Source organism: Eriocheir sinensis, chromosome 34 (assembly GCF_024679095.1).
Source record: "Eriocheir sinensis breed Jianghai 21 chromosome 34, ASM2467909v1, whole genome shotgun sequence".
Classification (NCBI taxonomy): domain Eukaryota; kingdom Metazoa; phylum Arthropoda; class Malacostraca; order Decapoda; family Varunidae; genus Eriocheir; species Eriocheir sinensis.
In genome coordinates this window covers 3145707-3173091 of record NC_066542.1, presented here as the reverse complement: position 1 = coordinate 3173091, position 27385 = coordinate 3145707, and the positions used below count along the sequence as shown (strand labels likewise).

Sequence of the window (27385 nt, the reverse complement as noted above, 5' to 3'; positions counted from 1 at the left end):
ATTTTCTCTGTAATACATCACCGGCTGTAAATGTCTTGTATATCTACATTGCCACATTAGTTTTCCTTGCCACCAGTGCCTGAGGACACGGTCGCGGGCACGGCGGTTGTGACGCTCAGCGTGATGGACGCTGATGAGTCTGTGGCCGAACTGGACTTCTTCATTACCAGCGGCGACCCTGACAGCTAGTTCCTGGTGCGCGCCTCAGGGGAGGTGAGTGTGGGCCCCTGGGGAGGCACAAAAACAATGGTGGTGTGCTGACAGCAAAACAGTTTGTTCCTTTGGGTCTATTCTAAAACATTTTGCCGCCCAAGGTCACATACTTGCCAAGGCTTTCGTATGAGTTCAGGGCATTTCCAGGTGTAGTTTCATGACCCTGGTGGTAGTTTGATCCTTTTTCAGTAGCATGAACACACAAAAAAACACTCATTAGAACCCAATTGATTCATTCTTTAACCTTTAGGAATAGTTGGTGTGAGGAGTGAAGGTGGCTTGTACTAGAGGCTTTACCGTGTAGCAGCGACGGGCCAAATTTGTGGCTTTACCGTGTAGCAGCAATGGGCCAAATTTGTGGCTTTACCGTGTAGCAGCGACGGGCCAAATTTGTGGCTTTACCGTGTAGCAGCGACGGGCCAAATTTGTGGCTTTACCGTGTAGCAGCGACGGGCCATATTTGTGGCTTTACCGTGTAGCAGCGACAGGCCAAATTTGTGGCTTTACCATGTAGCAGTGACGGGCCAAATTTGTGGCTTTACCGTGTAGCAGCGACGGGCCAAATTTGTGGCTTTACCGTGTAGCAGCGACGGGCCAAATTTGTGCCATGATATAAACCCCCCAAAATAGATGATACATAAACTGATCACAAATGCTTTGATATGTATTATGAAATGGTTTGTGTGAGGGTGATTTTTTCTCATTTTTCTCACTTGGAGGGACCATTAAGAAACATGACCCTCGCTGCTACCACCACCACCGGGTTAATGAGAGAGTCCTGGTGGTGTGGTCTGGCCTCCAGGTGTACCTGGCCGCTGAGCTGGACTGGGAGAGGCAGGCCGAGTACGCCCTCACCGTCACCGTCACTGACGGGAAGTGTACGGCCAACACAACAGTTACCGTGACCGTCATCGACATCAGTGGTTGGTGACGGTAAAGTCTTGCCTGAGATGATGATTGATAATCTATGGTAATAGATCATGAATTAACCCTTGGACAGTGGTGGAACTATATACAGACAGTGCAAAATTCACTCAGTTAGTTTTGTATGGCAGAAATATAACAACACTTCCAGATTGCGGTAGAATCTACATATAGATGATACTTAAAGCATCTCTTATGCGGCGTAACTATACACAGCACCCTCTCGAGTTTCGCGCTCTCCGAGTTTTGCGATCGTCGAGTTTAGCGCTTAGTCCTAAATTCTTACCATCACGACTTTCGAGCATTACCGCCATGAGTTTCGTGCTGCTTTGACATGTACGGGTCACGTCTACCTACCGTCGGCGTCATGCGTGCTGCCTTAAAAGGCGGTGTCCAACCATTGGGGCTATGGGCAACCGCAGTTGCCCATATGCCCAACCGGGAACGAGCTGTTGGTTGTCCTTATGAATGGAAAATGGTTATAGGTATGAGCGTGGGTACCTCACGGCTGCATGTAAACAAACAGACGATGGCAGTGGCTGAGGAGCAGTGGAAGATGGCCCACCAAGAGACTTGTAAAATGGACTGGCAGAGCTGCTTTGCTTACTACTTGATTAATAAGATAAGAGAACACCCCGTGCTGGGGAACAAGTCTTTGAAAATTGTAGATCTCTCAGTGATGTTTTTCTCTTCTTCTTCTTCTTCTTTTGACCTGTAATGCATGGCAGCGACGGTGAAAAGTAACAGTGGGAAATAGCAGAAGTGCATAGAAAACCAAAATCAGGGAAAGAAAAGAACAGAAAAACAACATAGTTCAGGGTGAAGTGTATAAGTGCGCACTGTTAAGTAAATAAGGGCCGCTTTCACAGTCACTGTTTGTTTTGATCGTTACCAATGGCGGCGATCGACGCTATAATTTTCCACGTGAAATTGGCCTATGGGGTAGTGGCGGCTGCAGACGAAGCGACAGGTGTTGAGAGTGTGTGGTAAGGTGCGAGGTGAGGCTAACCTCGCAGCTGCCATGAGGCGCCGTTGTAGAGGCAATACCTCCGACACCATCACATCACTACCCATCGGCCAGTTTCATGTGGAAATACTAGAGCGGCGATCACCGCCATTGGTAACGATCAAAACAAACAAAATGACTGTGAACGCGGCCCTCAGTGCATGTTGTGAAGTATAAAAGTGTGGAGAAGGAGGACCTAAGAAGCGATACAAAGCGTTACAGGTGAAAAGAAGTAGAAGGTCCACTATACACTAGCCGGTGTTGCAAGAAATATCTCCCCGATGAAAGTAGTCATTCTGCCGTCCACCACACATGCGCGCCATGGGAATACACAGCACTAAAAGTGTTAATTTGCCTGGATTTGTTCTTTTTTGTCCGCTTGTGGTCTTTGTGAGCGATGAGGGAAATATGGAAGCAGTAAGCAAGTTGAACCTCTCTGCGAGCTATTTTGTGATTGCGGCGGCAGTGGTTTACGCTCAATAGACATTGAAAAGTCAATCATGATGTTAGTGATTTGATGATATATAACAGAAAGAGTTAGCAGAGTACACCATAACACACAGATAACTACCAGAAGCTTTAGGTTTGTCCAACTGTACCACGGGTGACCGTGAGCTACCACCCTTACATTAGCAGATGACACCACGTGGATCACAAGCGTGTATTCAGAACTGCCAGCCAGTTGTAAGGCAGCCGCCTTCAACTGCGGCTTAAAAACGACCTGTTCTCACTTCCCATTTTCTGCCTATTACCAAGGTACGTATTTTGAGATAACAAGGGAGTAAAGTCAAAAAAAATTGTGATAACAAGGGAGTCAAGTAGAAAAAAAAGTAATTTTTTTCCACGGGCTGGAACCAATATACGCTTTTTCATGTATTCAATACCTCGAGTTTCGCGATCCTCGACTTTAGCGCCATACCTTCGGAATGAAGCAAGGGCGAAAGTCGAGAGGGTACTGTAGTGTTGTAGACAATAAATCCTAAGTACCAACTCTTCCCCACTCGCTAGCTCCAAATTTTGTGGGCCAACTTTTTTAGCCGAATATATGTTTCGAAGCGGAATTTAGTGAGGATTCTTGTGGTATCCTCAAAATCCTCATACGCCTATTGGTTCCCGAGTTACACCGAGAAAACTGTATTTTTTTCCTCTCCCGTCAGAGTATGAAACATTTGAAACATTTGAAACATTTATTAATAGCCTATTAGGTACAGTTACATATGTTGTATGTATTGTTAGAGGCCAGCCTTTATATAAGCATAAGCTTTTCAGGCAAAAGTGAAGACAATAGATATATAAGAAAAAAAAAAGGAATATTGCAAATATAACTTTGAACAAAAAAAACATACAAAATACAGAATACTGAACATTAGTTAGAAATATAACAGTGGTAGGATATACATACATAATGGAAGCTCGGCGAAATCAATAATACCATAATTAAAAATAATAAACCAAAGTAAAATAAAGAAAGAGAAAAAAAAATAATGTACAAAGAAGCAAATGAAATTATATACAGAATTATAGGATGAAGCAAAATGAAATAATAATAATAATAATAATAATAATAATAATAATAATAATAATAATATTACAATAATAATAATAATAATAATAATAATAATAATAATAATATTACAATAATAATAATAATAATAATAATAATAATAATAATAATAATAATAGAGGGAAGGACAGAATAAATGAAATAATAATAATAATAATAATAATAATAATAATAATAATAATAATAATAATAATATTACAATAATAATAATAATAATAATAATAATAATAATAATAATATTACAATAATAATAATAATAATAATAATAATAATAGAGGGAGATGACGTTATATATGACTTGATGAGAAATTGGAATTTACTGGATAACAATCAATAGGTATCAAGCAGATGAAGCTTTAGTTTGTTTTTAAATATGTTGAGAGACGGAGCATTTTTTATATGCTGGGGAAGGGAATTCCAGATCAAAGGTCCCTGGTACATAGTGGAGTGCCGAAAGAGAGTAAGGCGATGTGATGGAAGGCAGAACTGCTCTCTGTGTCTAGTGGGATATAGATGAGTAGGGAGTGAGGCACTGATCTGATGTTTGTACATACAGGTAGCAATAGAAAGTTTAGTGATATCTTGTAGTTTGAGGATTTTTGTGTTTTTAAAGAGAGGGGTGGTGTGTTCAAGGTAAGAACTGTTTGTGATAATTCGAATTATCTTTTTATGTAGTAAGTTCAGACTAGTTAAGTGGGTGACATAAGTGGTACTCCAGATAGGATTGCAGTACAGAAGGTGAGGGTATATATGGGCATAATACAAGATTTTAGTACTTACATGAGGCATAAAATCTCTTAGACGATATAGCATAGCAGTGCTTCTTGAAAGTTTATTCGAAATATTGTTTATATGGGATTTGAAATTAAAGTTTTCATCAAACATAACTCCCAAAAACTTAAAACTAGTTGATCTACTAATAAGGTTATTATTGATTTTAAGGTCTGGCAAGTAAACATTTACTTTGTTAGAAAAGAACATATAAAAGGTTTTATTAGTATTAATTGTGAGTCTGTTGCTTAAACACCAATTATATAATTTGTTGAGGTCTTGGTTAGCTTGTGGGAATAATGGTTCAATATTAGAGTCAGTAAAATACAAAGTCATGTCATCTGCAAAGAGGATGGTGTTGGCAGAGGTGAAGATATTAGTAATGTCGTTAATATATATAAGGAACAAAATAGGCCCTAAAACACTCCCTTGTGGGACACCAGTAGAAATATTTCGAGTGGAAGACTTATGGCCATCATATATTGTGCACTGAGATCTGTTTGTTAGGTAGTCTTGAAACCAGGAGTGTAGAGGTCCTCGTATACCATAGAAATATAATTTGTCGAGTAGAATCATGTGGTTAACGGTATCAAAAGCCTTTGAGAAGTCAACAAAGATGGATAAGACTGATTGTTTAGTGTTAAGGGAAGAATAGAGATGAGAAGAAAACATACTGAGGGCGTCATAAGTGCTAGAACCTGACCTAAAGCCATATTGGCATCTACCCAAAATGTTCTTGCTATCAAGATATGCAACTAATTTATTTTTCATTAATAATTCAAATATTTTAGAGAAGGGAGAGAGAGTGGAAATTGGGCGGTAATTGTTGGGCACACTATTGGGGCCAGATTTGTGCACTGGCGTGATATTTGCAGTTTTCAAATCAGAGGGAAATTTGCCAGTGGATATTGATTGATTAAAGAGCAATGCAATGGGGCATAGACTTCACAACTAGTTGACGGGAAATCTCTTCAGTCTTGGCGCGCTGGCTTCGCGTAAGGGGCCGATTGTTATGGCGACTTTCACTGCGACAACTCAAACACACTCTGCGTTCTTACTCCGAATTTAAGTGGAAACAGGACGAAATCTTCAAGTTTTAGTGCATACAAGCAGGCAGGAGTGTCTCTAGAGTGATTTGGTCGAGGATTCAAGGTAACTTATATAAAATAGCACCATGCGTGCACTTTGAAAACGTTGTGTAAAAAATGGCAAATTTGCGTAACTTTAGGTTGAAATCTTTACGTAAAATGAATGATAACTGTAGGATAGTGAAGTCCACAGTTTTACGTATTAGGAAACAAGAAATGTACGTTTAGTTAGTGCCTACATGGCAACTCAGCTCAGTTCCCGCGTCGCCTAACTCGCCTTAGGCACGCAGTCAGCTGGGCACTTCCCTCTGTAAAGGATTATCGCTGTCCTGCCTCTGTGTACTCTCCAAGTAAAGGACCTACAGTTATTCATCGCTCTGTACCCTTCCCCACAACTGCAAGGATCCAGAGGCCGATACAAGAAGACACAGCGTGCAGAACGTCAGGGTGAGCAACAGGTTGGCCCAGCGCCGCAGTTGCGGCAGCTCGGCGGGGTCTTACCCCGGGCCGTGCCGGCCGACCTGGACCGGGCCAAGGCAGAGGAGAAGGAGGACGACGAGGTGATCTTGGCCCAGCTTGCCAGGGAGCTGGCCGACGACCAGCCGGACCCGCCGACGGACGAGTTGCTCCTCGCCGCGGTCGGCAACTACGCCGGCTACCTGGCCAGGAAGGTCCAGGCCAACTCCTCTGTGGCCGAGTGCTGCAAGCAGGAGCTTGCCCAGCAGGAGGAGATGAAGATTACCGTGGAGCTCGAGAGGGGCGACCCGCCCTCTGTGATGTTCGACGCCCTGGTCGAGCTGGTCGACAGGGAGAGCTGGAGACGGGCAGGCGGTCCTGAAGCGGCCATCTCTCCCAATGGCCCACATGGCGTCCTTCGGGATGTCGCTGTGGGACTCCCTGATGTGCAGGGAGGACAAGAAGGAGCGCAGGTTGAGGTTCCTCTCCCTTGCCATGCGCCACAGGGACGGGTTCAGGCACCTCCTGGAGTTCCAGGAGGGGCACAACCTGGCCAACACCATCTTGCCGCACATCAGCAGGTCCCTCTTCAACTGTTTCGGTGCTAATTTCTCCAAGGACGTGACCTCAGAAGCGAGGAAGAACAAGGCCTTGAAGCAGCCGACCGGCAGGAAGAGGAGCAGTATCGAGGAGGGCAGGAAGGAGACGGCGAGGAACAGGGACGTGTACAAGTCCAGGAAACTGACCGGGGCCCACAAGTCATAGGCCAAAAGGCTAACGTGATTGTTCAGGGACGAGGGCCAGATAGCCGGCAAGACGTGCTGCGGCAATAGTGACATCGGAATTCAACCAAAATAAGTTGTGATTGTATATAGAAAAATGAATATTTTGCTTTTGTTGAGTAAAATTAAGATGTTTCTGCATGCTTTCCTCAAGTATTAAGTTTCTAATGTGAAAATTAAGTGATTTATTAGATGTTAAAACTTACGTAAAAATTGCACTAAATAAAAAAAATAAGTAGCTATTTCGGGCAAAAACTTATAAGATATGCTAAATATTGCTATTGATTCTGAAAATATAAGTGATTATCTCTGCATTTGGTGATGTTTGTGCATCTAGCGTAAAATTTGAGGATTTTATAGCCTTTTTAAGTTTTGTTATACTTATATAAAAAACAATTAATCGGGATTTTATTAGGGAACGACTTTGAATTTTTTGATACCGCTGCTCATGGAGACTCATATATGCCTAAGGGAGGTGCCTGTTTTAGTTTCAGGTCGCTAGCTGCTTTGGTTTTGAAAATATTTAAATTTTAAATGTTTGAAAATCGGCCCCCTGCGAATCGGCCCCGCGCCCCGTTTCCCGTCAAGAGATTGTGAAGTCTATGAATGGGGTAAGTAATTTCCTCAATATTACATTTAATTATGTGGGCTGAGATTTCATTAACATTTGAGTTTTTACTTTTGAGAGTCTTGATAACATTCATCACGTCAGCAGAAGTGACTGGTAGGATAACCATTGAGTTTTGGTAATTTCCGTGGAGGAAATCAGTGGCATTTCTAGAAGCAGAAGGCAGTGCATCATTGAGCCTGGCTGCAATTTCACTGAAATGTTCATTAAGAGCTTCAGCAATTTCTTCTGGCTTAGTAAGTGTAGAATCTTTGAGATAATGTTGTTATCATTGTTTTTGGTTTATGTCGACCTGCTAATTCATTGATGGTTTGCCATATTTTCTTGGTATTGTTTCTTAAGTTACTGAAAATTCTAATGTAGTAATTATATTTAGCTCCTCTAATTAATCGTGTAAGATGGTTGCGGTATAATCTGTAGGCGTTGTGATTGACAATTCCTAATTTGTACATCTTAAATAATTTACTTTTGTATTTTATCGAGTTGAGTATTCCTGATGTTAACCATGGGTTAGACAATCGTTTGGCAGTTACAAATTTAACTACTTTCGGGAAGTGCTTGTTATATAATTCATTTAAGGTTTCCATAAAATTGTTGAAGTTTACATTTATGTCATTAGAATTAAGTGTAACATTCCAATTGATTGCAGATAAACTAGTGGTAAACAGGTTGTGTTGATGTCTGTTAAAGTGTCGATAGACTATTTTATGCTTTGTGCAAAGATCAGAGATTACTGCAATATGTAGGAATATGGGGAGGTGGTCAGATAATTGGTAGTGGATTATTCCAGAGGTAGAAGATGGAGTGAAGTTAGTCCAAATATGGTCGAGGAGTGAGGGTTGACCTAGGTTAGGATTATCTGGAAATCTAGTAGGACGAGAAATGTGCGGGAAATAATTCAAAGTCTGCATAGAATTCAAAAAGTGGTTGGTTGGTTGATGGGAAGAATGTTCTAGGAGATTAATGTTAAAATCCCCAAGTAGGACAGTGTTGTTGTTTTTAAAAAGATCATGAGATAGTATGTTGTGTAAAATATGTGTGAATTCTTCCACTCCAATATGCTTACTGTGCAGTCTGTATATAACAGAAAATATGAAGTTACTTGAAAGTTTTAACATAACAGTGCATATCTCTATGTCATCAACTATGCTATCAACTAAAAATTGCTCCGCGCTCCTCATCTACGCTCCTTAGAAAGGTTGCCATATGTTACCATTAAGAAACTTATCCCAACAAATGACGCTTCCAAATTTGACGCACTTCCACCGAAAACTTAATTTTTAATCAATTGTTTAACCCGATGGTGGTAGCAGCGGGGATCATGTTTCTTAATGGTCCCTCCAAGTGAGAAAAATGAGAAAAAATCACCCTCACACAAGCCATTTCATAATATATATATCAAAGCATTTGTGATCAGATTATGTATCATTTATTTTTGGGGGGTTTATATCATGGCACAAATTTGGCCCGTCGCTGCTACACAGTAAAGCCACAAATTTGGCCTGTTGCTGCTACACGGTAAAGCCACAAATATGGCCCGTCGCTGCTACACGGTAAAGCCACAAATTTTGCCCGTCGCTGCTACACGGTAAAGCCACAAATTTGGCCCGTCGCTGCTACACGGTAAAGCCACAAATTTGGCCCGTCGCTGCTACACGGTAAAGCCACAAATTTGGCCCGTCGCTGCTACACGGTAAAGCCACAAATTTGGCCCGTCGCTGCTGCACGGTAAAGCCACAAATTTGGCCCGTCGCTGCTACACGATAAAGCCACAAATTTGGCCCGTCGCTGCTACACGGTAAAGCCACAAATTTGACCCGTCGCTGCTACATGGTAAAGCCACAAATTTGGCCCGTCGCTGCTACACGGTAAAGCCACAAATTTGGCCCGTCGCTGCTACACGGTTAAACTTTTATGATGCGTTTCCTGTCATCGTGCGCCGGGATCTTTTACCCTTGATGGTGTGTCGTCCTGCACAAGAGGGTTGATGTTCATAAATGTAAATGCAAGTCAAGTTGTTCAAAGCAAGTGAGGCGGTGACCGTGTGTGTTTAAGAACTACCAACGTGTTTCTCAGCCTCCCAGCGCTAGAGATGGGGCCTCTGTATGGCAAGTCTCTGCATGACAAGTCCAGCCAGAGGAGTTTGGGGTCCGTACAGTTATTCATCCTGAACTCTGTAGGGACCCAAAACTTGTCGGACTGGACTTGTCTTGCTAAGGAAGGAAGAATCAGTTACCAGCTCAGTACCACACAGTTTGATGGCATGGTGGAGGGAAGGGCCAGGTGGGTGCGAGTGGTGGAGGAGGAGGCGGAGGAGGAGGAAGAGGCGGGAGCCCCCCCCCCCCCCACACACACACACACAAAAAAAATGGGTCAATGGAGGAGGAGGAGGAGGCCATTACAGCTATTTCCAAAGATCTTGTCGCTGAAATACAGTGCTCTTCATTAATATGGGGGGCTTCGTGGTGCAGTGGTTAGCACACTCGGCTCACAACCGAGAGAGCCTGGGTTCGATTCCTGGGCAGAGTGGAAAAATTTGGACGGCTTTTCCGATACCCTACGCCCCTGTCCACCCAGCAGTGTACCAAGTATTAATCGGGGGTTGTGTCCCATCTCCTGGGGTCTGTTCCCTTCTATAATTCCTTCCCCGTCTCTCTCCGGCATATGACCACAGATGTTGCGCCGACTAAACGAAACTTTCCAACTGTTCCCTTCTCCTATAATTCCTTCCCCTTCTGTCTCTCTCTGGCATATGACCACAGATGTTGCGCCGACTAAACGAAACTTTCCAACTGTTCCCTTCTCCTATAATTCCTTCCCCTTCTGTCTCTCTCCGGCATATGACCACAGATGTTGCGCCGACTAAACAAGACATTCCTTGCCTGTCTCTCTCCAGCATATGACCACAGATGTTGTGTCCCGTCTCCTGGGGTCTGTTCCCTTCTCCTATAATTCCTTCCCCTTCTGTCTCTCTCCGGCATATGACCACAGATGTTGCGCCGACTAAACAAGACATTCCTTGCCTGTCTCTCTCCAGCATATGACCACAGATGTTGTGTCCCGTCTCCTGGGGTCTGTTCCCTTCTCCTATAATTCCTTCCCCTCCTGTCTCTCTCCGGCATATGACCACAGATGTTGCGCCCACTTAACAAAACTTTCCTTGCCTGTCTCTCTCCGGCATATGACCACAGATGTTGCGCCCACTAAGTAAAACTTTCCTTGCCTGTCTCTCTCCGGCATATGACCACAGATGTTTCACCCACTAAACAAAACTTTCCTTGCCTGTCTCTCTCCGGCATCTGACCACAGATGTTGCACCCACTAAACAAAACTTTCCTTGCCTGTCTCTCTCCGGCATATGACCACAGATGTTGCGCCCACTAAACAAAACTTTCCTTGCCTGTCTCTCTCCGGCATATGACCACAGATGTTGCGCTGCCCACTAAACAAAACTTTCCTTTTTGTGTGTGTGTGTGTGTACATCAGCACGGCCTGATCACGTGTTGGCCTCGCCAGCATGCAGGTACCCTCCCGACATGAGCAAGTATACATCGTGTATCTCCGGGCACTGCCAGGACCCCACACCCCCCGGCCATCCCCCTTGCTCAAGCGGGGACACTAACCTCTCCTTGGCAACGGAAAGAATCCGGCCTGAGCGGGGCTCCAACTGCTGCCTGTTTGGCCGTGAAGCCTTGCAGCGCGGCGCTCTACTGATTGAGCTACCGGAGCGGTGTGTGTGTGTGTGTGTGTGTGTGTGTGTGTGTGTGTGTGTGTGTGTGTGTGTGTGTGTGTGTAACTGTGGTGTTATCTGCCATCCTGTATCGTGAGACATCCCATCCTTAACTTAGCATCGCGGAACCCAAAATTTACTGCCATAGAATAACTAAGTGAAGCGTCTATAAGATGAAGATTGTTGATATTACACACACACACACACGTTCTTACTTACATGAACTTTGATTTACTTACATGTGTCTGTTTCCATGTACGCGTGTGAACGTGTGTGCGTTTTTATGTGTGTGTGTGTGTGTGTGTGTGTGTGTGTGTGTGTGTGTGTGTTGCCACACACACACACACACACACATGAACGCACATATAATTCAGTCATGTGTGCATTTTTTGACCCATATGTGTGTGTGTGCGTGTGTGTGTGTGTGTGTGCGGTTCATGTGCAAAGGTCGGGTCTCTCTCTCTCTCTCTCTCTCTCTCTCTCTCTCTCTCTCTCTCTCTCTCTCTCTCTCTCTCTCGCTCTCTCTCTCTCTCTCTCTCTCTCTCTCTCTCTCTCTCTCTCTCTCTCTCTCTCTCTCTCTCAGGCATAAAAAAATACTGATTAATTTTATATACTTTTATTATTATTATTATTACATTATTATTATTATTATTGGTAAGTTACAATTTTCTCTCTTTCAACCATGATTTCTACCACTCCACCACAATCTACCGGGACCTAACCACCATATATATCTTTTCAGGGCAGTGGTTGACTGGCTGGCCACTATCTCAGCAAGGGACTGGAAGCTGGAACTCTCTCTCTCTCTTCTTCCCTTCCCTCTCTATCTCTCTTCTTCCCTTCCCTTCCCTTCCCTTCCCTTCCCTTCCTCCCTCCTCCCTCCCTCCCCTTCCCTTCCCTCCTTCCCTTCCTCCCTTCCTTCCTTCCCTCCCCTTCCCTTCCCTTCCCTTCAGTGACAGCCATAACACAATTTAATAATAATGGTAATAATAATAATGACCAGGAGGAGGTTCAAATATATCCATTGTAAAATATATTGAACTTTATTTTAATCTTATCTTTTATACAACGGCAGCTGAGAGAGAGAGATATGGAACACACACACTCTCTCTCTCTCTCTCTCTCTCTCTCTCTCTCTCTCTCTCTCTCTCTCTCTCTCTCTCTCTCTCTCTCTCTCTCTCTCTCTCTCTCTCTCTCTCTCAGCCCCCAAGCCCCACAGGGTGTTGACAACCCCCCACAGATACATAACCCCCCCCCCCCCTCTCTCTCTCAGCCCCCAAGCCCCACAGGGTGTTGAAAACCCAACACAGATACATAACCCCCCCCCTCTCTCTCTCTCTCTCTCTCTCTCTCTCTCTCTCTCTCTCAGCTCCGGGGCCCCACAGGGTGTACCCCCCACAGGGTGTTGACAACCCCCCACAGACACATGGCCCCACCCTCTCTCTCTCTGCAAGAAGTGTCATTTTGGTCAATAAATATTCATGCAATTTCTGGTGTTTTTTTTGTCCATTCTGCAAAGTTTTCAACCCTGGAATAAGACACACATCTTGATAAAAGTGGAAATAACAGGGAAGCCAAGAGGAGGAGGAGGAAGAGGAAGACAGGAGGAGAAAGAGGGAAGACTTAGCTGTTTTTTGGTATAGGAGGAAAGGAGAAAAAGAGGAAGGAAAAAGGAGAAAAATGGATTTGAACTTGGAGGAGGAAATGAACGAAATCACCAAAATTATGCCGGAGAAATACACAGGCCTTGATAAAAGTGGAGATAGGAGAGGAACGAAAAGGAGGAGGAAGAGAGGAAGACAGGAGGAGGAAGATAAAAGGTTGAGCTATTTTTTGGTATAGAAGGAAAGGAGGAAGAGAGGAAGGAAAAGGGAAAGAAATGGACTTGAACTTGGAGGAGGAAATAACAAAACCACCAAAATTACGCTGGAGAAATACACAGACCTTGATAAAAGTGGAGATAACAGGAAAATGGAGAGGAGGAGAAGGAAGAGGAAGACAGGAGGAAGAAGAGAAAAGATTAAGCTGTTTTTTGGTGTAGGAGGAAAGGAGGAAGAGGTGGTGGAAAGTGGAGGAAAATGGACTTGAACTTGGAGGAGGAAATGAACGAAACCACCAACATTACGCCGGAGAAATACACAGACCTTGATAAAAGTGGAGATAACAGGGAAGCCAAGAGGAGGAGGAGGAAGAGGAAAGATCAAGCTATTTTTTGGTGTAGGAGGAAAGGAGGAAAAAGTGGAGGAAATAGGAGAAAAATGGACTTGAACTTGGAGGAGGAAATAACAAAACCACCAAAATTACGCGGGAGAAATACACACACCTTGATAAAAGTGGAGATAGGAGAGGAAGGAAGATGAGGAGGAGAAAGAGGAAGATGGGAGGAGGAAGAAGAAAGATTAAGCTATTTTTTTGGTGTAGAAGGAAAGGAGGAAGAGAGGAAAGAAAAGGGAGAAAAATGGACTAGAACTTGGAGGAAATAACGAAACCACCAAAATTACGCTTGAGAAATACACAGACCTTGATAAAAGTGGAGATAACAAGGAAGCCAAGAGGAGGAGGAGGAAGAGGAAAACAGGAGGAGGAAGAGAAAAGATTAAGCTATTTTTTGGTATGGGAGGAAAGGAGGAAGAAGTGGAGGAAAGTGGAGGAAAATGGACTTGAACTTGGAAGAGGAAAAGAACAAAACCACCAAAATTACGCCGGAGAAATAGACAGACCTTGATAAAAGTGGAAATAAAAGAGAAATGGAGAGGAGGAGAAGGAAGAGGAAGACAGGAGGAGGAAGAGAAAAGATTAAGCTGTTTTTTGGTGTAGGAGGAAGAGAGGAAAGAAAAGGGAGAAAAATGAACTTGAACTTGGAGGAGGAAAAGAACAAAACCACCAAAATTACGCCGGAGAAATACACAGACCTTGATAAAAGCGGAAATAACAGGGAAATGGAGAGGAGGAGGAGGAAGAGAAAAGATTAAGCTATGTTTTGGTATGGGAGGAAATGAGGAAGAGGTGGAGGAAAGTGGAAGAAAATGGACTTGAACTTGGAGGAGGATATGAATGAAATCACCAAAATTATGCCGGAGAAAGGCACAGACCTTGATAAAAGTGGAGATAGGAGAGGAACGAAGAGGAGGAGGAAGAAGCGGAAGATGGAAGGAGGAAGAGGAAAGATTAAGCAATGTTTTGGTCTAGGAGGAAAGGAGGAAGACGTGGAGGAAACAGGAGAAAAATGGAGTAAAGTGTGGAGAGAAATGACCTGTTCTTGAGGCAGCCCCTGACCTGACGTAGCCTGGGGCCTGACCATACACAGGGGGTGCGTTGCTTCACTCACCCACCACCTTCATGCATTTTCCCCCAAGCCATGAGGTGCGTGGGTGTCCCCCTGGTGGTCTCCTGGGCTCACTGGAGGGCTGAGTCTGGTCTCATCTTAGCTCCTTCCCTGCAAGAACCATCACAGAGTTAGTGTGTGTGTGTGTGTGTGTGTGTGCGTCAACTTCAACGGCCAATATCTCACAATCCACATCAGTTAGGAACACAAGATTCTAACACAAGATGCTCCTAACACCCTCCTACAACACCTATAACTGGCAGTGCTCATAACCTTATAGCTCATGAGAAATTTGCACTTAACTAAAAGCTTTCCAACCCAGCAAGACACAACTGATCTCACCTGACCTGACCTTACAGACCCAGGGCCGTGTTAACCCGAGAATTGTGGGTCCCTAGAAAGGTCGGTTTAGGGGCCGTATGACTTCAAGTGATGCTTGGCTTGAATCTCCTTCCACTGGCTCATCAGAAGGCTGCTTGTGTGAGGTACAGCCTGGAACGTTAACAAGGTGATCAGGAGGAGAGACAAGGTGAGGTATTATTGGCATTTTTCTCTCCTTTCCTCTGCTTTCCCTCCGTGTCCCTTCACACCAAATTATTCCTCCACTCTTCTTCTTTAATTTGACACCAAGCAAGCCCCAAAAAGCCTAACGATAGAGGAGAAAAAGCCTGAAATATGACAACTTTTCCAATCAAATTTAGACCAAATCTCGAGAAATGGCCGGAGGAAAGTCTAATATTTTTTGGATTTTCTCTCCTTTCCTCTGCTTTACCTCCGCGTCCCTCCACACCAAATTATTTATCCTCTCTTCCTCTTTAATTTGACACCAAGCAAGCCTCAAAAAGCCTAACGACAGAGGAGAAAAAGCCTGAAATATGGCAACTTTTCCTACCAAATTCTGATCAAATCTCGAGAAACGGCCGGAGGAAGGTCTAAATTTTTTTTGCATTTTCTCTCCTTTCCTCCACTTTACCTCCATGTCCCTCTACATTAAATTCTTCCTCCACTCTTCTTCTTTAATTTGACACCAAGGAAGCCCCCAAAAGCCCAACGACAGAGGAGAAAAAGCCTGAAATATGACAACTTTTCATGCCAAATTCTGATCAAATCTCGAGAAACGGCCGATGGAAGGTCTAATATTTTTTGCATTTTGTCTCCTTTCCTCCGCTCTAACTCCACGTCCCTCCAGACCAAATTCTTCCTCCACTCTTCTTCTTTAATATGACACCAAGCAAGCCCCAAAAAGCCTAACGACAGAGGAGAAAAAGTCTGGAATATGACAACTTTTCCTGCCAAATTCTGATCAAATCTCGAGAAACGGCCGATGGAAGGTCTAGTATTTTTTGCATTTTCTCTCCCTTTCTCCGCTTTCCCTCCACGTCCCATTGCAGTAATAATACGCAAATATTTGCAGTAGCACATGATGTATAGTAAATCCGTAACGCAATATCATGTGCACATAGTAATGGTAAATCACACAGCACTATCACATATTACACCAGCGTTTTCATATGTTTTGCTACTTTATTCGTCATCGTTTTTATTTAGAAACAAAATCATATTGATATTTTCACTTGAAAGACCACAACACCTGTGGGAGACTAGTTCACCTCCTTTGGAAAAAAATCTTGGTGCTGGTACCGAAGTTGCAGGAATGCATAGCAACATTTCTGCACATGCCTGCAACTTTGGGAAGAGAGCACTGTGCATTTTACACCATTTTAGGTTTTTTTCCTCCCGGGGAATCATTGGTTCCTCCAAGTATCTCCTCAGTTCAATATGAGGCCCTGCAAGTGAAGTTTGTGATGATTTTTGAGTCTTCTCTACTTTTGCGTCAAAGTTTTTCCAGAGTGATTCTTTTCTTTTTGGTTGTCCTTCATCTATGTGGCTCCCTGAAGACTTTGATTCATGTGGGGTTACTGGCACAGGCTCTGCTGACGCTTCTTGGGTATATTCACTGCGCATTAAATTCATTATTTTATCTTCAATGCCCTTGACATTTCCCGCATCCACAAAAGGCACTTTTTTTAATCTTGTGTCCAACAAGGTTGCTGCTCCTAGTTGGAACATCTTTTCCATTGCTGGAAATCTCCTCTGAAGTTCTTTCTTGAGTTCATTTCCAAGAGATATTATCTGCACATCATTGTTTCAGAGGTCAGAATTTACATTTGTCCACTCCTGACTATTGGCATCACCTGGAGAGATGTGAATTTTTCTAAAGAAATTTCTCTCGTTGCCTCTTCAAAAGGCTCCAAGAGTGACACTGTGCCTTTTACCACTTGCAACTCATTACTGTCAAGGCACATATGACTTCGTCCTAACAAGCAAAGAGTAGTGGTGATGATTTCATGCTGCTCAATGAACCTCTCCATCATATAAAAAGTGGAATTCCACCTGGTGTCAACGTCCATTATTAGTTTCTTACGTTGTATCCCTTTTGATCTCATATTTCACCAAGTTTATCAACTGCTTTCACACTGGTGGAAAAAGGACACTGTGTTTAATTTTCTCCTGAGTTTTCTTTACTTCATTTGTATTTCTTACTGCTTCTTGCATAACGAGATTTAGAGTATGTGCAAAACATGGCAGGTGTTTCATTTGCATATATCTGGTGACTGTTGACACAATATTTGCTGCATTATCAGTGACAATGCAGCATATTTTGTTTAAGATATTCCATTGCGTGCAGATACGCGTTAACTCATGAGCAATAGTTTCTGCTGTGTGCTCCTTTTTTATTCTTGTTGTTTCCAAACCAGCTGACTCTAAAACCCACTCTGAGGATATATAATGAGCAGTCACTGTGAGGAATCCCCTAGTTTGCCTTGACGTCCAGATATTAGTAGTTAATGATACATGTGAAGCTTCTTTTAGCTGGTTATTAAGCCGTTTCACAGCTTGGTCATACATATTAGGTAAATGTTTCCTAGTCAATTCCCTGCGACTTGGCAGAACATACCGTGAATCTAAGCCACGGACAAGCTTCCTGAACCCTTTGTCTTCAGCTACGGAGAATGGCTGCAAATCTGTCACGATCATCTCCATTAGGAGCTCATCAAGGTGTTTCTTTTTAATACCGCCTTCCTTATAGCCGTCTGTTTTGGCCACAAGGTCATGCAGAGTTTGTTGGGCTAAGCGATTTGTGGTCTGTGTTTCTGCCAATGCTGAAGGTGAATCTTGTGAATCTCTAGATTTTTTTTCTTTTTTGTGCTGCGTATTGTAGTGGATGTTTTGATTGTATGTGTTTCATCATGGTTGATGTTGTTTTGTTGTAGGCTAAAGTGTTTTTAAAATCAGACACTTAACAGTATGGAGGATGTTTGTTCCATGAAGTCCCACAGGACTTTTCCTGGCCCTTTTTGCAGCTGGCTGCATGGTTTACGAGTCATAAGAACATAAGAACATAAGAACGTAAGGAGTCTGCAAGAGACCGGCTGGCCTATACAAGGCAGCTCCTGTACACTCAACCCCACCTTACCTCACCATCCATGGCTTTATCTAACCTCTTCTTGAATGTATCTACGGTATTGGCACCCACAACATGGCCCCCAAGCCTGTTCCATTCGTCCACCACTCTATTGGTGAACCAATTCTTGCCTATGTCTTTGTTAAATCTGAATTTGTCTAACTTAAAACCATTGCTACGCGTCTTACACGGCTCTTTTACTATCAAAATCTTATTGACATACCCATAATTAAATCCCTTCATCCATTTATAGACTTCGATCAAGTCTCCTCGTAACCTTCACCTTTCTAGCGAGTGTAGATTTAACTGCTTCAGCCTGTCTTCATAAGGCAAGTTTTTCACTCCCTGAATCATCTCTGTCATCCTCCTCTGTACAGATTCTAACATCTTGATATGCATTCTATAGTAGGGGGACCAGAACTGAACTGCATAATCGAGATGAGGTCTAACTAGTACTAAGTAAAGTTTGAGGATGACTTCAGCGCTCCTATTGCTTACGCTCCTTGAGACGAAACCAAGTACTCTGTTTGCCCGATTTTTAACCTAAATGCATTGAGCCCTAGGACGGAGGTCAGCGCTCACTAGGACTCCTAAGTCTCTCTCACGCCCAGACCTACTTAGAGGAATGCCATTTAAGGAGTAATTGTGTGAGGGGTTATTCCTACCTACACTCAGAATGCTACACTTCCCTACACTGAATTCCATCTGCCACTTCCCCGCCCAATCATATAGTCTGTCAAGCTCATCCTGGAGAACGGTAGCGTCCCTGTCTGATTGGATTACTCTACCGATCTTGGTATCATCTGCGAACTTGCTGACATCACTACTAATTCCTGTGTCCAAGTCATTGATGTAAATAATAAAGAGCAGAGGACCCAGCACCGACCCTTGTGGGACGCCACTCGTAACACTGCCTCATTCAGATTTTTTACCATTGATTTGCACTCTCTGCTTCCTACCACTAAGCCACGCCCTGATCCAGTTCAAAACTTCCCCATCAATGCCGTGAGCCTGTAATTTTAGTAATAGCCGGTGATGGGGAACTTTGTCGAACGCTTTACTGAAATCTAGATGCAATATGTCATAGTTTTCATCTCGGTCAACCGCCTCGATTACTTTAGTGTAGAAGGACAACAGGTTAGTAAGGCAAGACCTACCCTTTTTGAATCCATGCTGTGAATCATGAATTAAACTATGCTTTTCTAGATGATCCCGAGTGCTCCCGGCTATAATTGACTCCAACATCTTTCCTACAACTGATGTTAAGCTAACTGGGCGATAATTTGAGATTGCTGACTTGTCTCCCTTTTTGAAAATCGCCGTCACATTAGCTACTTTCCATTGATTGGGCACATACCCAGAATTTACCGACATCTTAAAGATATCGGTAAGCGGGCCACTGAGGACCTCCTTGCACTCTTTCAGCACCCTTGGGAATACTTCGTCTGGGCCCGGCGATTTGTTTTTCTTCAACCTACTAATCTCATCCTGGACTACTTGCATAGTGATAATCACATCCCTCAACTTGTCGTTCCTTCGCCCTCATATACCTGAACTCTCTCCGGAATGGTTGTTAGATTTTCCTGCGTGAATACTGAGAGGAAATAGTCATTCATCATTTGGCTCATATCTTCTCCATTCTCAACGAGCTCACCTGTGTTAGTTTTCTACGGTCCAGTTTTGTCCCTTGTTTTCGTTCTGTACAATTTGAAGCCCTTGGAATACATAGGAATACATAGGAAGAACAGACACCAGAAGACCTATCGGTCTATGGCGAGGGTGTCTGTTTACTACCGCTACTACTAGTAATCTACGTGTGGTAGAACAGGACAGAATAGATGAAGGCTCCTCCCCATCCACCTCTCCCTCCGGCAACGTGCCGGCAGGAAATAGTTAGAAGAGAACACCATGTACCTTTAAGGAAGAGGGACATGGAAATTTTACAGTAAAGAGAGAAATAAGAGGAAATTACTACCCTTAACTTACACTACTGGTAACCTAAGCTGTGGGAGATAATGACTTAATTACATAAGAACATAAGAACATGGAAACACAAGGAGGCTGGAGGAGGCCGATTGGCCTACACAGGGCAGCCCCAGAATTCCCCCTAATACTCACGATGGGTGAGGTGTAGTTTCAGGGGCACAGGTGGAGGCTTGATCCTCGTTTTACCGGCGGCACTAGGCACGCACCAGTAACCTGTCACCTTACTGCACCCACACCTCACTCCATCTGTCATGCGGACATTAACTGTTGCTTTACTCTATTGTTAACTTACGCTACTTGCAATCTAGGTTGTGGGGGAGAATAATATGAATTTAGGTTGAGGTCTTGCTGCAATCTGTCTGAAAACATGCGAAGAAGGGTCACTATAATCTTATATTCCTGAAGTACTTATTCAATGAAGACTTGAAGCTAACTACTGACGGTGGGAGTCTATTCCAGTGATCGACGACTCTATTATTGAACAAACTTCTGCGCACCAATGTTACATCGGTTTCCCTTTAACTTCATACCGTTGCTGCGTGTTATTGTGTTGGTGTCTCTCTGAAATAGACTATCTGGGTTAATGTTGTCGAATCCATTAAGGATTTTGAACACTTCAGTTAAGTCCCCTCTTATCCTTCGCTTTTTTAGGGAAAACATATCTAAACGCTTTAAACGCTCGTCATTTGGCAAGTTTCGGAGAGCTGGAATTTGTTTGGTTGCTCGTCGCTGTATCTTTTCTAGCAAAACTTGATCTTTGATAAGGTTCGGTGACCAGAACTGAACGGCGTATTCTGGGTGTGGTCTTACAAATGCTAAATATAATCTCTTCATAAGTTCTGGTGATTTATAATCAGAGTTTCTTGAGATTAATCCTAACATCATATTAGCTTTTCTACTAGCTGCAGAACATTGATCACTCATTTTAAGAGTGTTACTGATAATGACACCAAGATCTTTTTCTTGTTTTACTTCGCTGAGCTCATGTCCTTGTATCTGATATTTAAAGTTAGGATTTTTTTTCACCTATGTGCATTACTTTACATTTATCTACGTTAAAACTCATTTGCCATTTTTCGCTCCAGTCGGCAAGTCTTATTAAGTCTGATTGAATATTCTCGCAACATTGACTGTTCATTACCGTACCTCCTAATTTGGTGTCGTCGGCGAATTTGGCTACTTTTGATAGGATATCAGTTTCTAAGTCGTTCACGTAAATTATGAATAGTGTTGGCCCAGGACCGAACCTTGGGGCACGCCACTGGTGACGGGTTGCCAATCCGATGCTTCACCATTAAGAACTACACGTTGTTCTCTGTTGGTGAGCCAGTCATGAATCCACGCACATAGATGGTCGTTAATACCGTGGGAACGCAGTTTTGAAATAAGCCTAACGTGAGGAACTTTATCAAAAGCTTTCTAAGTAAATTACGTCATATGGGCTTCGGGCGTCCCAACATATATAAACATCGTTGAAAAAGGTTAATAGGTTGGTAAGGCAGGACCGATTACTACGAAATCCATGCTGACTATCAGTTATCAAATCATTTGTTTCAAGGAAAGTGATCATTTTATCCCTGATTATTTTTTCGAATAGTTTAATTAAGACAGACGTGAGGCTGATGGGACGATAATTACTGGCTTGTTTTTTATCTTCTTTTTTAAAGATCGGGGTAATATTGGCCTTTTTCCACTCGAGAGGCACACTGGCCTGTGCTAATGACTTGTTGAATATTAATGTTATGGGTTAATCTAGCTGTTGACTACATTCTCTCAACACGCGAGGAGATAAATTGTCGAGGCTCGGAGATTTATTTGGATCTATTTTCTGCAGGTACGCACGCATTTCGCTGATAACAATTTCGGTCAATGCAAGCTTATGTTCTTCAGGGCCTTGAAAAAATTTCTTCGGGGCTGGAATCGATGTCATGTTCTCTTTTGTAAATACGCTACTAAAGGTTGAATTTAGGACCGACGCCATGCGTTTATCATCACTAATCGTATTGCCACTTAATAGTAGTGGGTCGATATTATTTTTAACATTTTTTTTGTTTCTTATGTAACTGAAAAATAACCTGGGATTTTTCTTAGCATCGAGTGATATTTTCATCTCATATTCGCGTTTCTGTTTTCTGATTTTCCTTTCGCACTCTCTCTTGACATTGATGTAATTAGTATGATCCTGTGAATTATGTGACAGCTTATATTGCTTATACAGTTTTCTTTTTTCGAGGATGATTTTTTGTAGGTAATTATTCATCCACAACGGTTTTTGATTATCAGTCCTTCGTGGCTTGAGTGGAATGAATTTATTTACACTCGCAGTGATTTGTGCAGTAAAACGATTATACATTTCTTGAACGCTGACGTTGTTGAGCAAATGATTCCAATTTACTGAAGCCAGTTCTCTTTTTAGGTCCATAAAATTTGCTTTACTGTAATTAGGTATTAAGAGTGAGTTTGCTCGTGCTTTTGTTTCAATATTTAAAACGCATCTGATTATATTGTGGTCACTGCTTGCAAATGGCTCGCCGACCTCACAGGCGGTTATGAGGTGGCTGTCGGTCGTGAAGACTAAATCCAGAATGTTATTTCCTCGCGTCGGCGCGGTAACTGTTAAAGTTAAAGATAAAGAAATGTATCTTGCGCAAAATTTAATAATCTAGTTCCTTCCCTGTCAGCAGATAGTGCAGACCTGTTAACAGAGGGGTTATTGAAGTCGCCGCATATTATTGCATTTCTGTTTCTGATAATCTTATTTATCTCTGCGTAGAGATTTCCATCAATGTCTTCATTTAATTTAGGAGGTCGGTAAATTACGCCCAGAACATACTTTTCATTATGGGTCGTCGCTTGTACATACAATGAATCATAAGCCTCTGTTTCGGTTGTGTTAAGCTGAATGACTTCTAAATTACTTTTAGCATATATTATTACACCTCCACCTTTTTTGTGTAGACGATTTTTCAGTAATTTCATGAATTATCAAGTGGCTACGCTTCTGAATAATGTTACGGGCATTTACATAGAAGATGTTTAATTTATTCGCTGAGTGTTCGCCATATATCAACTGTCGTTTCACTGGAATAGTGCGTCAGACCCGATTATCTACAACTACCTCTACCTCACCACCCACCTATGTGGCTGTTGACCTGACCGCTACCTCAGTATCTGACCTGACGTCCTCCTCAGCACTACACACCTCTAGTTCCCCCCTCACCTGAGACCTGACACTCCTACCTCCGTGGACCTCACCGTCTGAGTGAAGACTCCTCCTACTCCCAGCCAAGCCGGAAGTTTCCACACCTCGTTCCTGCTGCACCTGACTTTTCTTTAACTCTTTCAAAACTTCCTCATCCAACACTCGGCCCAGCCTCGCCTTGCCTACACAATTTAGGTGAAGTCCATCGTTAGCAAACAAGCTCCTGTCATGAATAAAATGATCCCAGACGTCCACAAACATGACTCCCTCACGACTACACAAATCCCTGACACGTTCGTTAATCCCCAGCATTCTACTGAGAATGAGGGAACTAACATCATGCCGAGGGAGCAATCCACACACAACTGAACGCCGCCTGCTGTCCCTCAACTTCCCGACAAACTTCCTGTACTTGTCTTGAATCTCCTCAGACCTACCTTTAACTACATTGTTTGTTCCGACCAGGTAAACAAACACTGTCTCCTCTGAGGTAGTGACGACATAGTCGTCAGCCTTCTCAGCTACATGCTCAATTCTACGTCCAGGAAAAACTACATGCCTCCGCCTCGCTCCCTTCCTACAAAACTCCTGGTCCTGCTGTCTAACTAAACTATCTCCGACAAGAACGATGCTTGGATCGCTCTCAACTTGGTCTCCTAACACCTGGAACCTGTTCCTCGTCACGACACCACTGTAACTAACATCGCTGGGATCGCTCTTGGCCTCGTTGGCTACCCTAATCTCATAATTTCTTTTTGCTAGGCGGGTGTTCCTCTTCACCGACCTGGCTAGCTCAACATACCTACTCCTGAGGTGGGTTTCTCCGTTCTTTATTTTCCTATAAATTTCTCTCTTTAACCCTATCTCATGCTTGAGTCTGCGGGTCATCCATTTGGGGTCGTTATTTTCCTTCCTACGTGGTTGGTAAGGGATATGCTGTCCCTGACCCTCTGCAATTACTCGAACTAAATTATTGTAGGTCATTTCTACATGATTCCCCAGTCTTTCCGGCTCCAGCCTTGAGATCTGGCCCTCATCCAGCCCTAAGGTTCCCCAATTTACCTCCTCAAGGTGACTTTTGAGCCCCTCATAATCAGCTCTTCTAAAGTCAGGCACCATCACAGGGTTGAGTTCATGGGTCACCGCCCTGTCTAATTTAAATCTAATTTCCTTGTAATCACTGCCACCTAATTCTCCCCCAACATCTAGCTCACTGATCATATTCTCGTTCCCCACCCCGCCATTCCTCCAGCCAAAGCTGGCAGGAAAGGAAAAAGAACCATGCAGCATAAAAAAACTGCATGGAATTTATGTAGGAAAGAGGAAAGAACTACCATTACTGCTACCACTAACCGGGCGATGAAAACGGACAAGGACACCAGTATTCGAAAGAACTTAACGTTATTACGACAATGAGTAATATCTTAGTTGCTGGTTGGATTCAAAACACTTGTCTAATCTATTCTTGAAGGCCGTAACTGTTGTACTATCAACGACATCACAGGGTAGAGAGATCCAAACATTAACAACTCGTTTGAAGAAGAAGTGTTTAGCTTCGTGCGACGAGAATCTTTTACCACTTATCTTCAAATTGTGATTTCTTCTTGTTCTATTCGATCGATCAATTGTAAAGTAATCTTCCGCATTAATATCACTGAATCCTTTAAACATTTTAAACACTTCTATTAGATCGCCTCGTATTCTTCGTTTTGACAGGCTGAATAAATTTACTTCTTTAAGCCTTTGTTCATATGATAAATTTCTCAACCTAGGAATCATCTTTGTTACTCTTCGTTGAACCCGTTCCAACTTTTCTATGTCTTTTCTGTAATACGGAGAACAAAACTGTACAAAGTACTCTAAACGGGGTCGAACCAACGAATTATACAGTTTTAATATTACTTTTTCCGATTTATTATTAAAGCCAACCAATTTATTTGCAGTTTTAACTACCTCTGAACAATGCTGACCGGGCTTTAAATCGCTTGATATAGTGATTCCATGATCCTTTTCTTTAATTACTGCAGAACGTTGTTGGCCATTCATTATGTACCGAACGCGATTGTTATTTTTTCCGATGTGCAACACTTTACATTTGTCAACGTTAAATTTCGTTTGCCATTGATTGGTCCAACGTGCAAGTCGATCTAGATCTGATTGTAAAGCTTCTTCGTCGAGTGTCGCAGTTACTTTACTAGCAATTTTTGTGTCATCAGCAAATTTTGATACTTTGCAAGTGAGCCCATCATCGATATCATTAACATAAATTAAGAAGAGCATGGGGCCAAGTACTGATCCTTGAGGTACGCCGCTTCTGACATCGAGCCAGTTAGATGTAACACCGTTTAGAACTACTCTCTGTTTCCGCTCAGAGAGCCAGTCCACAAGCTAATTGTGAATGTTACCCGAGATACCGTGCGCCAATAGTTTGCTGAGCAATCGTTGGTGGGGGACCTTATCAAATGCCTTTTGAAAATCCAGATATATGATATCTACTGATCTGCTTTCATCGAACACCTCAAAAATATAATGAAAAAAATCAAGTAAGTTAGTTAAACACGAACGTTTACTACGGAAGCCATGTTGCGAATTATTTATTATATTATTTTTTTTCGAAGAATTTCACCATATTGTCGCGAATGATAGTCTCCATTAACTTACAAACAATCGATGTCAGGCTAATTGGTCGATAGTTTCCTGGATGAGACTTATCCCCATTTTTGAAAATTGGTGTGACATTTGCAAGTTTCCAATCCGAGGGAACTTTTCCAGCTGTTAAAGATTTATTGAATATGATGGAGAGCGGTTTACAAATTTGATGTTTGATTTCTTTTAAGACCCTAGGGGTAATTTTGTCTGGACCAGGAGCTTTGCTTACTTTAATCTTTTCAATTGTGCGTAAAATGTCACTTTCTACGATGAGCACACCACTTAACATCTTTTCGGTCCTTCTAACCTCCGGCGGTTGAGGTGATAAACAATCTTCGTCGGTAAATACGGATGCGAAAAAGTTATTTAGGATTGTAGCCATTTCATTTTCATCGTTCGTGTGGTTACCATCATCATTAGCAAGCGGTCCGATACCACAAGTGAGTGACTTTTTATTATTTACATCGCTAAAAAATTCTTTAGGATTAGATTTACTCGTTTCCGCTATATATTCTTCAAGATTTTTCTTGCTCCGTTTTATTAATTTCTTGGTTTCGCGGCGAATTCTGTCCAACTCTAGTTTGTCAGCCTCACTCTGAGTTGATATGTATCTACTGTATACGCGTTTTTAAGAGATAGGCTATTTTGAATTTCGTTATTCCACCATTTGGGTTTCTTCTTAAAAGCTGAACGTCTGTTACGATAGGGTACGCATATGCTTATGGCATTGTTCAATATTGTGGTGAAGGCCCCCCAAGATTTATCAATATCTGTTCCCGCCGAGATTTCAATCCAGTCAGAATTATTTAGAATTGATCGGAACCTTACGAAATTCGCTCTCTGATAATCAGGCACCTTTTCTTTACTAGGAGTTACTTTACTTTCTTTCATATTGATGCTGAATGTGATTGTTCGGTGATCGCTAGGACTAAAAATTGGACCAACATTTACTTCGTTAACTAGATCAGCTGTCGTTGAAAAGATAAGGTCAAGTATATTATTTTCCCGAGTCGGTTCTTGAACATGTTGATGTAAATCATTTTCTAGTAAATTTGTGTACAGGTCGAGCCCTGTATGACAGTTCAACGGTTCACCCCATCTTTTCACTGGCAAGTTAAAGTCCCCCATAATTACTGCCTCGCAACTGCTACTTGTTTCTAATAATAATTCACTTAATGCGTGGTCGATATCAAGAGTCTGCCTTGGCGGTCTGCAGATAAGTCCAATTACTATTTTACGAGATCTATTTTTAATTTCAATGAAGACCGTGTCTACCTTGGTTATAATATCTGTATTCACGGATACTGGATGGAGAGAGTTGTGAATATAAAGGATAACACCTCCACCCTGTCTGTTCTTTCTTTCATGACTAAAGACGGTATAACCCGGTAATCTATACTCCGCAATGAAATCTTTATTTGAAGTGTCTATCCAAGATTCTGTGACTCCGATGATGTGATAATGATTTGCAGTTGCGAGGACTTGTAAGTCTTCAAATTTGTTACGTAGGCTACGAGCGTTTACCTAGCAAGCTTTAATGTGATTCGAGTCGGGGGTTTCGCGGGTTGAGTGCTCTCTTACGGTGGGGCTGCTGG

At 42.6% G+C, this 27385-nt stretch overlaps 1 protein-coding gene across 14 annotated transcripts in view; it reads left to right on the top strand.

Moving 5' to 3' along the window:
- LOC127006891 (protocadherin gamma-B4-like) overlaps positions 1-12031 on the top strand; it is a 35501-nt gene extending 23470 nt beyond the window's left edge. For 8 of the 14 annotated variants that reach the window (XM_050877242.1, XM_050877241.1, XM_050877244.1 and 5 more), the window contains exon 6: positions 77-920. In XM_050877242.1, coding sequence (XP_050733199.1) covers positions 77-189 — 113 coding nt within the window. In that variant the 3' untranslated portion in view covers positions 190-920. The other 6 variants (XR_007759850.1, XM_050877232.1, XM_050877233.1 and 3 more) reach the window with 6 other exon arrangements.
- The last annotated feature ends 15354 nt before the right edge of the window (positions 12032-27385 follow it).